The following is a 12325-nucleotide window of genomic DNA, read 5'->3' as shown; positions in this document are numbered from 1 at the left end:
AAATCAGTTTTATGACCCACTAGAGGGAGTTACCGTACATACCCCACTGAGAATCACACATGCAGAGCTGAACTGCTGGTGTGGAATAACATCCGAGTACTAGTGTGTGTTGTTGAAGCATCTTTACTATACTTACAGACAAAAAACAATGTACAACGTCTGGTGTGAATGATCGCGACCTACCACGCTAGTCTCTCTGTGAAATTTTGTTTGTTTTTACACATCGCACGGCACAAAATGTCTCCATTTTGAGATTGAGGGGTGTGTACAAAAAGAAGAAAAAAAAGAGCACATTTAAACAGTAACAGCTTTGTGAACATGAGGACGCTCCACTGCAAATCCTTTTCTGCCTTCTTAATGAATAAAAAAAAAGAAACAAAACAGATGAATCCTGCCAATTCCAAATATTCCTTATACAGTGAACCGCTGCTATTCTAGTCATGAAAATCCACAATTGACCCTGACCCAAAAAGAAATTCAATTGCCACTACAGCGATATTTTTCATTTGAGCTCGGCTACGGCCTGAAAAATTGAAACTCCCCTTCTCAGTTCAATGGGAAGCCATTACCTATTTGCCATTTTTTGTGCTCAGGCCAAAGCCATGTCTAATGTAAAAAAAAATGACACCATCTTGTGGCAGCGTGAGGCAATTGCAAACCTTTTTGTATGATGTGGACTTTTTATCTTTTGTGGGGAGCTCTACGATGGAGGTTCTTAAGTAATAATCAGATTTAAAGGGGGAGTTTGCACTTAAAAAAAAAGACATCGCAGAAGACACGCCTTTGGTCTGAGTGGTTGTTTTTCCTCCAGCAAAGCATTTTCTTAAAAATCAAATCAGAGGTAGAAGATGGGGTCAGAGAATGTTTTTTTTCCATTGATCAATTTATGAATGTACTATTACAAGTTTTGTCCAATGTCTCTAATGTCCACATCAAATCAACAAATTCAATTATTTGAAATGACTGTCAGGTTTCTACTGACAGGGAAACAATTATGACAAGAAGTGATTTGTTTTTAATCTGCAAACTCCCCCTTGAAAGAACCGAGGAGAAATTTCATCGAATTAGAGTGCTAAAAATCGTCGGGAAACGAGTGACAGGTGACCACACATCGTCGCAAAACGGCAGCAGTTCAATCATCGGCAAACAGAAAGAAGGCACTGATCAAAACCAAACAAAAAAAAAAACTGCACGTTTGAGGTTGGTCTTCACGTTACCATTTTCAACTCCTTCTTGCCTCTTTCGCGCCACGGCTCGGCGACCTGGCGGAAGCTAAGTTAGCAAACACTGTCTCTTGAGGTCTTCGGAAACGAACCTAAAAAGGTTCCCCGCCAGCCACTTGTTTGCCCACGGTGGGTGCTTGTGATTGTATGAAGCAGATCATAGCACCAGATTCTGAGCGGGGGTAAAGGGATCCGTGAGTTAGGGGGAATCTCATGCCCTCTCCTTCCGCTTCAGCTTGGATGATTTCTTGACGGAACTGTTCTTGTTTAGCAGCTTCAGAACTTTGTCTTTGTGCTCCAGTACTTTCATCATGGTGTCCCGAGCCTCTGTCACCTGGTCCATTACCAGCTTGCACCGCTGCATGTTGCCCTGTGGGTAAAAGATGGGAGATGTCATTTCGCCTGCAGAGAGGCTAACAAATGTTGCTTTTTGTGCTGTTTAAGCGACGGATATTTCAACAGAAAGCGAAAGCAACGCAAGTGGTTACTGTCACTCACAGGTCTAAGATAATTTTTTTTATCATTTAAAAAAAGCGACTAATATTGGTGTGGCTCACTAAAGAGTTTTGACCAGCTCCATATGTTTGTAACATACTGCTCCCGGTGGTCGAGGCACCAGAAGTGTCACAATGTCCATGGAAATGAATGAATAATTAAAAAAAAAAAAGCTATAGAGTGCAATTTGGGGGAAAATATATATATATTTAAGTTGGACCTGTATGAGTTCATTGATACGGTGCAGGTCGTCGTCTGCGCTCGCCCTCTTCTTGGGTATGAGGCCCTCTTGCAGAGAGGACAGCCGGCTGTACACATCATGCTCCAAACTAGACTGAGAACAGAAAACGACCAGGAAGGCCGGTCAAATACATTCAAGTCAAGTATCACGGACATGTTGCCGTTATGCATTCATTCATTCATTCATTCATCTTCTGAGCCGCTTGATCCTCACTCGGGTCGCGGGGGGTGCTGGAGCCTATCCCAGCTGTCTTCGGGCAGTAGGCGGGGGACACCCTGAATCGGTTGCCAGCCAATCGCAGGGCACACAGAAACGGACAACCATTCGCACTCACACTCACACTCACACCTAAGGGACAATTTAGAGTGTTCAATCAGCCTGCCACGCATGTTTTTGGAATGTGGGAGGAAACCGGAGCACCCGGAGAAAACCCACGCAAGCCCGGGGAGAACATGCAAACTCCACACAGGGAGGCCGGAGCTGGAATCGAACCCGGTACCTCTGCACTGTGAAGCCAACGTGCTAACCACTGGACTACCGGGCCGCCCCGCCGTTATGCATGATCAGAGTTAAAAAAGGGAAGACAAATTGGCTGCTTTCACTTGGCTGGGAAGACCATTCACTCAATTATTCGCTCATTTCCAACTCTGAAAGCACGACACAGTTGGGGTGCAATGAAAATCGATTTAAATGGGGAAAATCGGTTTTGGTTTAAAGATGTGGCTGCATCAAATCAAACTGAAAGGTTACGCACCACATGTATCGAATTGTCTTTTGCAAACCCCAAACGGGATTTTTGTATTGATAATTTTAGCTAATGCTAACTGCGTATATACAACACAAATGATGGGAGATGTGATGCGAGCTGATTAACTATGACTTGTGAATATTTCTTAAATAAAAAAGGTATCCATCAAATGTAGTGGATATAAAATACAGCGGGGGAGGGTCTCTGGTCCAGTCAATGAATGGCCAAAATGTGCCTTTGCTCAATAAAAGTTGGCGAACATTGCTTGCATCTTTTTAACGTGAACTTTTCACTCACCAGCTGTCTGAGCTGTGCGGCACACAGGTGAATCTTCCAGCCTTGCGCTCGGCACGCCACCCCTCTCTGGTTGGCCATATCCTGTAAGGTGCCCTTCTTTTCCTCTGAGACAAAAACAAAATATGAATTAATTACATGTCATTCATAGCCCAGCAAGATTTTTGTTTCTGTCTGGAAAAACTAACCTTTGACACGGATATCGCTGTACCTCTGGAAGTGGTGGTAGGCGGCTTTCCAGGGGTTACGGTAGTGCCGTAGGAGGGTGACGGGTGGGCGGGGCCTCACAGGCACGTAGCGCACCCCTTCCTCATCTGAGAGGGGAACATTTTAAAATGTTAAGCGACGTTTGCACAGGGAAGAACAATAAAATGGATTGAAATACTTCACAGAAAGTCTTTGTTCGAGTTAGCGGGGAGCACAGCATGAGCAGAGCGCCATCTCCGTACCGACATATTCCCTGGGGGGAGACTCTCGGCGTTCGGCCCTGCCGGTGACGGGCCTCCCAGGCGCCTTCTCCTCATCCGTGCTGTTAGTCTCCATCATCTCGCTCTCCTCGGTGGAGATGACGTGCTGCTGCTTGCGAGGCTTCTTCCTCGGGGATGCCCCAGGGATGAGGTCTCCCGTGGGGGGCACGTTGAGGGTGGAAGACTGGGCATTCAGGGCAGGGTTGGCGTTGGAGTCTGTGAGGGGGAAAGAGCAAGCATATAACAACAATAATAATTGTCTGATGGAGTACATTGAGACTAAAGCAAGCTGCTCTGAGGTGCCGTTGTAAAGCTGAAGTCGTTTTTGGTTTTATTTCTTATTTTAAGAGGCGTCGCCTCCTCACCTGGCTGGGAGGTGTTCACGGTGTCCACCTCATGCTTGACCTTGACGTCGGGGCAGCTTGCGACACAGGAGGCGGTGCTGCTGGGGGCCGGCTGCGTGGGCGACGCCACCGTGTTGGCCATGGAGGCGGGGGTGGGTGGAGTCACCGCGATGGCTGCGGGCAGGGCTGCGAGGACGGCGGAGGGCTGCGAGGGTGGCGCAGGCCCCGGTGTGGCCAGAATGGCGGGCAGGCCCTGAGCGAGGTGCGGGGCGCCCGATGCCACCATCGCTTGCTGCTCGCCACCCTGCGGCAGGGGAAGCGCATCCACGGCGGCCATGACGGGAGGGGCTACTGCCATGTGTACCTCAGCTTTGGGTTTGACTCTGAAGGGAAAAAGATCAAGTGTGATCAGAACGGTTTTCCCGCCTGGCTAAAAAGGGTCAACTTGTGGAAGTTTACATACACAGTTAGCTCACCTCTGTTTTCCTTGGACAGTGTTTAAACTTTGGGTAGTTAACACGACCACATCGCACCTTTATTTTACAGATCAGGTAAGCTTTAGCTTTAGGAAGCTAACATAACAAAATTCTACCTCTAATATACAAAATGTTACCTAACCACAAAGCATCTCTATTTTTTTAAAGCATTTAGCTTAAGCTAGCTAGCACGGCCAGAATACAGTGGTAATTTACATCGTCAGCATTAGCCAGTTAGCGCACCTCTATTTTACAATTACAGTCATCATTAATTAGCTAGCATGGCCACATGGCACATTGAAATATTCATTGTTAGTTGGTTGACTACAGTAAAGCTGTATTTTTCATACAGTTCACTATAGCAGGCTCGCACAGATCGAACACACTTCGAATTTACAGTGACCATTGGCCCGTTACCACAACTATAGCATCAACTCTTTTTTACAGTTAAAGTTAGCATTAGCCAGCTACCAGGACTACATGACCCCTGTATTTTACCTAAAAGTTAACTCTAAATAGTTAATATGAACTCAGTGCAACTCTATTTGAACACATATGCAGTTAGCTTAACCGAGTTCCCACAACCACAGCACAACTCTATCACATATCCATACTAAAAGCTAAGCTAAGCTTTAGCCAGGCTCGAATGGTTTGAAGCTCACCCCGCGGGTCGGGGAGAACTGGCCCCTCTCACGCCGCTCTCAATTCTGATGCTGCTCGGTTCACTGGGCTGAGCGGAAATGAGGGTCTTCCGTACACAACTGAAAATGAAAAAAATAAAGTATGAGAAATATATTAAAAATGATGTACATATGGTATATTATACTGTCTGCGAATATAACAAAATGTAAATTAGCTGTATTTAATTACATCTTATGTCAATATTGGAAATGAGATGTCAATAGGCATGAAATATGACGGAGTAGATCAGTGGTCACCAACATGGTGCCCGCGGGCACCAGGTAGCCCGTGAAGACCACTTGAGTAGCCCGCCAGTGCCTGGACATTGTGATTTGCTAGTAGAAATTATGATTTTAAAATGCAAACATTGGCAGTACTGTGAGACATTTCGAAACACGATCAAAGTCTGACAATTTAAATCATCAAGTATTAAAAATAACACATCCTCATATTATTGAAGGTATTTTGGACAAATATGTTATTTCAGACGTGTATCAATTTGGTAGCCCTTCACACAATCGGTACACATGAAGTTGCTCTCACCCTCAAAAATGTTGGTGACACCTGGAGTAGATCCAGACCAAATGCAATAAATGACATGGAACATTTATGTATACAGTGTCTTGTCGTTTCCCCTAATTTTTATGTAAACAACTGCGACTTCAATATACATAAACAGAAGAAAAAGTACCAAAAATGTGGACATTAAGATCTGGCAAACGTCTTTGCCTCTCACCTTTCGGTGGTAGGCTTTTTGCGTAGGATGCTGGGTCTCGGCGAGGACACCAGGGTGGGCGCCCCTGCCTGGCCATGAGTCTGCACCATGGTGCCGACCGGTTGAGTGGTGCCGCTGATCGGGTTAGCCACAAAGCTGTCGGCCAACACCACGCCTAGATGGGGTTTAAAAGGTTGAGTCATGTCATCCTTTGAAACCATTTACTGTACTACTTTCCAATAAGCATACTCCAGTAGCAGAAAGAGCAGAAAAAAAACGTTCATAATTTTTTTTGCAGTCAATAGCTGGTGTTAGATTCCACGGATGAAATGTGAATTTATGAATAATGAACAATAAATATTCAAGGGAACACGGTACCCGATTTTGCTTCGGTGGGCGGTTGCTGCTGCTGAGCGGAGCCGGCACCCTGCTGGAGGCCTGGCGCGCCGATGGCCGCCGTACCCGGGTGAAGGCCCTGGACGCCAATGGGCGCCGATTGAATGCCCTGCGTGGCGATGGGTGTCGGCTGAATGCCCTGGGTGCTGATCTGTGCCGACGGCAAGCCAATGCGGTCCACTGCCATCAGCTGCATGTGGTTGAGGTGCACGGTGGTGGCCACCCCGACGCCAGCCTGGGTAGGCAGCGCGTTACTTGGAGCTTGAGGAGTCACTTGGAAAGTAGGAGACACTTTTAAGTCAAAGTAGAGAAAAAAAAATACAGTCCAATGTTTTTAGTCTTAATTTTTTCCCAACGCTTTATGTTCATGGAACTGCTCGAACGATTAATCAGCAGGCCGATTTTAATTGGCTGATATTTGCTTTTTTTAGAGTAATCAAAAATTGACAATTTTTTTGGGGTGGGTGTGCACGTTTGTGGAGCTTCATACCAGGATACTGACGGATAGTGGACACAGAGCTGCTGATGGGGGTGTAGGTGTGAGTCAAGGGATACGACGACGAGTACGTCGGCAGGAAATACTGGAACTGCACCGGAACGGGGGGCCTTGAAAATTAAAGGACAAAAAAGGTTAGCCTGTACATACAGTAGCATTGCTCACCTGTACATGAAAAGACACAACACCAATTCGATAACAAAAAAAGTTTTTTTTTTAATGGTCATTTGTCAAGGCTTTTGATGGCAACATAATTTATTTGCAGAAGAAAAACAACCTCAAAACCATGGCTCGAGTTTCATGGCTTTTTTTTTTTTTTTACATGGTGTCCATCATTCATTCCATGAACTCCGTCCTCGTTTCTCAAAAGTACGACACACACTTTCTAACAACGACCATGACATGTACTCTGTTCAATTATGACTCTTATCATAATTGACAGAACAAGTCGAGATTCATTCAAATATCTTTATCTTCCACTCAAAAGCTGTGCTGGCCATATCTCCAAAGCGAAACAACGTCACCATCTTTTCAGGCCTGGGGCTTTACGTTTGGATACTAGTTGACAGGTATAAACACCCACGGCAGTGACTTATTTGTTTTATTTATTTGACCTTTAATTGGTCAATGTTGTAACCCTTGGGTGATACTTTGCCCCAATATAGCAAAGGTGATGTTTCGCCAAAAGTTGACAGTTTAGTTCACCTGTTGTCACTTCTCGGCTCCATGGTGACAGGGTTGGGCGAGGAGCGATGGCCCTGGATGGGGATGAGGTTGGCCCTCTCCCCGGGGTAGTCGGGCTGCACGCGAGATGACGAGTGGGCGATGGGTTGAGGCACCACTTTGGCTGCGGGCGACACCGAGGTGAGTTGAAAGCGAGGGAAAGTGGGAATGCCAAAATAACCAGGGAAACCCAACTCACCGACGGGGATGGCGGAGGTAGTGACGGCGGTGGCGTGCGACGAGTGGGAGGCCATCGTCATGGTGACAATAGTGTTGCTGCTCATTTGGGTGTGCGGCATGGAACCTGAAACACACACTTTTTTTGTATTATTGGGAAATTTCACCTGAAAAGCCCAAGATCCCAAACTTTTTGGCACTTGCGTCTTTCTTGTGATTTTGAATCTGTACCTATAGAGGTGGTCGAGGGCACCGTGTTGGTGGCGACGATGGGCGCCACGGTGGCCGCCGCGACTGGCGTGACGGTACTGAAGATGGGCTTCTGTGAGGTCAGAACAGAGCATTCACATTTTCTGTCTCCGAAATAAAAAACTCTTTCATTTGTCATGGAGGCGAGTAACCTGCGCCATGGTGTGCGGCGGCTGAGGTTTCTGAGCGCCGATGGCCGGGTGCGACGGCAGCGTGATGCGCGTGGCCGTGTCACGTGACGTCTGAGGCCTCTGGATGCTGATGCTGGCCGGCGGCGGGTGAATGGTGAGGCCGGGGCGCCTGGAAGAGCAACTTGAATGTTGACACAAGGTGACCGCACGTTCGCAAATGAAGACAGGCGTCGTGTCATCTTACCCGTGAGCCACTTCTGCAGAGTGCGTGGCGGTGGGACTGATGACGGGAGACTGGGTCCTCGTGGCTGAAATGGGTGCCACCACGGTGGGAAGCACAGACGTGGATGTCGTCACAGCCGGACGAGACTGCGGAGGCAAAGTGAAAGACGTGTTATAGATACACATAACACAAAAAAAGATGTTATTGGTGCACAACGCAGTACCTGAATCGTCTGGTGGATGATGTGCTGCACGGTGGGCTGGCCTGGGCCCGCGCCTGCTCCGGTGGCCGGTCGGAGGACCGTTTTGGAGCTGGACATGACCGCGGCTGCAGCTGCGCCTATGGAGGAAAATACACAAAATGGAATTTGCAATCTAAATAAACGTTCCTCCGTTCATGTTTCTAAAAATCTATTGCAATACTTTCATTGTGTAAAAGTGCAAAGGGCAAAGGAAATAAAGGGTTGGAGACCACTGACATAACCCGTTTCATGGTTGTAAACAGGGTACTTTGGTGTGGAGGATTCAATTCCTCAAACCATGGAAAATAGAGCAGCTACCTCTGTCGAAATGTTTATATCTCAACTTATGACTTATTTCTTAACTCTCAAATTTGTAAACCTTGTCTTTTTCTAAATGAACTCTCACGCTGATCACACCAACACTTGAATATGTGAACCCCCTTGAGACTATTTTGTGATTAAATGCTGTACAAGTAAAGCTGACTTCACGAAGAGATACTAAACAGGTACTACAGGGTAAAAAATTTACAGGTACTACAGAATAAAATATTTGGATGAGCTAAATTATGAATCCTCACAAATATCCTGACAATAACACTGACATTTTTATCTGATCAGATTCTAACTGAATAAAACCCTTTTCAAAATGTAAATTCTTGAAATTGTGCATTTTTGCCAATGTGTACCGACTTAAGGGACTCCTTGGTCGGTGGTTCAGTGGCAAAGTTTCATTCTTTCTGAGACACCTGCGTGTCAGGGTATGACAATGCTCGGAGAGGGGTGTTCAATCTAACACAAATTCTCCCTCCGTATTGTGTTGAAAGCATATGTCGCTGTCAAATTAACATGCACGGTACCTCGTGGTAGATGCGACGTGAAGGTCTGCGGCGGCACGGCAGGGGTCCCGATCTGCAACGTGGGGCCGCTGCCTCGAATGATCTGGATGTTGGCCGACATCAGTTGGTGCAAATTACTGGCGTGACCCTGACACACACACAAAAAAAAGCCAATCAGATTCATTGTGAACACATTTGAATGTAGTGCTCAGTAAAATGGCCTGAACATGAAATCAAAACTTGATTAATCACCAAGTCCTTTTTGAGTGTAACAATGACATCATATGCTCACCTGCTGTCCGCTGATGGTGGCCACGGGAATAGAAAGCGTGGTGGCGCTGCTGCTCTCCGGGGCCGACGTCATGTGGCCCGGGACCTTGGAGGGCATGGGGATGTGGCCCTGGTTGGAGGCTGGTGCAGGGGCTATCAGGCGGCTCGGCATGGGGGACTTCAGGACCGCCTGGAAAGACACACACAAACAATTTTGGTTATGGAACAAATTCAATTCTCAGACAAGGTACCTCTGTCTTAATGTGCAAAACCCCAATTGGAGACTATATTTCGAGACTCACCTTCATCTGTCCATCAGTGAGTACCGCGGGCTGGCCCTGCGGTAGATGCACCGGCGGAGCAGGCAAGGCCACGGGCGGCCCGCCAGGCTGGATGGGCAGCGCCTGCGGGGCGGGCTGCGGCTGGCCGTGCGTCTGGGCCTGCGGGTACGGTCGGACCACCATGGTCTCCTGCTTGTCGTCCCGGAACACCGCCGTGTTGGTGCCGCACCCCGGCGGCGGGTGCTCCTGCTGGTTGCCGTCCGCAGCTTCAACACCGGCTAACAATCAATCAATTATATTGAGTTGCAGCAAAACAAGCCACTCAGTGAGCTATGGAAATATTTTGCTTTCACAGCTAACACGCATTTACTAAAGACACGTTCACTCTGAAGGATGTCTGATGGAAGACAGGGACATGTGTGTCTTCACCCCTTACAACACATTCTGAAACAATTCAAGTCTTTTTAGAAGCATTATTTGCCTGTAAAAATTTGAGAACACCTGGTCTGTAATTCCAACGTCATAATTTTGATCATGTGATAACACCTGTAAAAAGATCATATAGGATGGGACATTTTGAGTTTTTGGGGCAGAGCAAGTCCCTTTTAAAAAGCGGGGAAAGAAACATGGGGATGGATGGATGGATGGATAGATCGATAGATATATAGATAACCTTGCGGGTTTGACGGCTGACTGACAGGCACCAGGTTTCCACCGGTGGGCATTAGCGGAGCCCCCCCTGGGTTCGAGGCGGGAAGCCCGTGTCGTGGGAATTGCTGCGAGCTCATTCGGATGTTTTCACTTTGTTCAACGACCTGAAAAAAAGAAAAAGGATGTATATAAACGCGTGTCAAAACACTTGACAAGAAACTGTGCGCATGCGCGGCCGGGACAACAAAAGTACGAGCACCTTAACAATGAAAACGAAAATTAACCCTTTGCGGACCGAGCGAGTACACAACAACTGACCTTCGTTATGTTTATTGTAAACAGCCATCATTTTAAGACACCCGTCTAAGATTAGCAAAATAATACGTACATTTAGGAGTATTTTGGCTTGCGTTTATTGGTCGAAACACTCCCCTAACATCAAGTTTATCGGATGAAGCGACGTCGCTTTCGCCGCTATGGAAAGAGAACGCAAACGCGATGTTAGCCCAGTGACTCTTTAACTGGAAATATTCGACCATTTCTGCCTCGATAACCTCACATAGTAGAAACGATACGATTTTAGCCTAGCGAACTGATTAGCAACAAGCTAACGTGAGACTCGCTAGGTTTTCTGTTGGCGCCTGTTCTACACTCACGTCTAAATATTGAACTTTTAAGTGGAACAACCCGGTCTCGCTGCACAAGCGAACGCGTTTCAGAGTACGTACAGGTGTTTGCCGTTTCGCTGAGTTCAAAAGCAACGCTCCTTTTCAGGATTACAATTTTTCCATTCGTCTTTTCTTTTCCTTTTTTTCTCCGTTCGCGACATGTAAGCCGGAAGAACGCTTGCGGGGAAGCCGCCCCTTGACGTCTTTCAACCAATTGGTGAAGACATTTTCCAAGCGTCGCCCAATGGGAGGGTGGAGAATGTCACGACCGCCCATAACATTCAAGGCAGACCCGGCCCCTCCAAATTATTTTAACCAATGAGTGATGAGAATTCCGTAATGTTGACAAATGGAAACGCGAGAAATGCGTCGACCGAACTAAATCTTCAACAGGGAGCCGGCTCCCTTTTTTGGCCTCTTACAACCAGTCAGCAAGGAGAAAACCAATGCAACCACCTAAGGGAGCGCGAGAATTGCTTCGCCGATCCCACTACAGACAGAGGGGTAGTGTGGTGTGGAGTGGCTGCTCCGATCTCCACAACCTGCTTGACTACTGTCGTGTAAGGAAGGAACATAGCATAGATTGTTCATCGCTACTTCCGTTACTTGATTGTTTTTTGTTTTTTGTTTTTTTTTACTTTTTATTCAGCAGTTGAAATGGCAGCTCCGTATTTTTTCACTTCTATTGAGTGAAAATGGCAAACACGTTGTAGTAGACCCTGTATACACAAGGGGGCGCCAGACTTCCATTTGTGTATAGGCCACCTCCGTGGGGAACGAGATGCAGCAAGTGCAAAGCAACGAGGGCATGGCGTTCTGCCCTTTTCACCTGGAAAGTTGCATTTTATGGTCTGCACCTGTCAATACTGTGATGTTAACATTTCGCTTCAGCAAGCATCAAACAAGAACGACAGTGGCTGTTGAGGAAGTTATTTTTACCTTTGCGTGACAATGTCAAAATGTTTGTGTTTCTTCATGTGCCCATGGGCCACAAACACACTGTGATGTCTGGACTGCAGCCTCGACAAGGGAAAGTACTTTCATTGTCTTGATAGGGACTCCCTGGGGCTATTTTTACCCCTTTTTTTCAACTCTAGAATTCACCCTTTTTGAAATAGTTTCCTTTTCAATTTTGGGCATTGATACTTGAGTCTTCTTCTTATGACAAATCTCCACCCAGTTTTGGGTCACTTGCTGAAAATAGTGTGTGTGTGGGGGGGGGGGGGGGGGGGGTACCATTTTTCTAAATTTTTAGTGTCCCCTAAAATACCAACAATTTTACACGGCAACAAGGACTCG

At 46.7% G+C, this 12325-nt stretch overlaps 1 protein-coding gene across 1 annotated transcript; it reads right to left on the bottom strand.

Annotated features, from left to right (window-relative positions):
• Positions 1 to 107: 107 nt before the first annotated feature.
• On the bottom strand, positions 108 to 11337 carry sap130a (Sin3A-associated protein a). The gene is made up of 21 exons (XM_052073014.1): positions 11087 to 11337; positions 10381 to 10522; positions 9729 to 9985; positions 9449 to 9616; positions 9178 to 9304; positions 8303 to 8418; positions 8101 to 8225; positions 7878 to 8025; positions 7708 to 7798; positions 7499 to 7603; positions 7282 to 7423; positions 6571 to 6686; positions 6063 to 6353; positions 5706 to 5859; positions 4951 to 5049; positions 3834 to 4195; positions 3451 to 3684; positions 3190 to 3315; positions 3005 to 3108; positions 1939 to 2052; positions 108 to 1593 (listed from the first exon to the last, which is right to left on the bottom strand). The coding sequence occupies exons 2-21, from the start codon at positions 10493 to 10495 to the stop codon at positions 1435 to 1437; spliced, it is 3153 nt and encodes a 1050-aa protein (XP_051928974.1). The 5' UTR covers positions 10496 to 10522; positions 11087 to 11337; the 3' UTR covers positions 108 to 1434.
• Positions 11338 to 12325: the final 988 nt, after the last annotated feature.

The sequence above is a fragment of the Hippocampus zosterae genome, chromosome 8 (genome assembly GCF_025434085.1).
Source record: "Hippocampus zosterae strain Florida chromosome 8, ASM2543408v3, whole genome shotgun sequence".
In the NCBI taxonomy this organism is placed as follows: Eukaryota; Metazoa; Chordata; class Actinopteri; order Syngnathiformes; family Syngnathidae; genus Hippocampus; species Hippocampus zosterae.
This window is presented reverse-complemented; position numbering and strand designations above follow the sequence as displayed.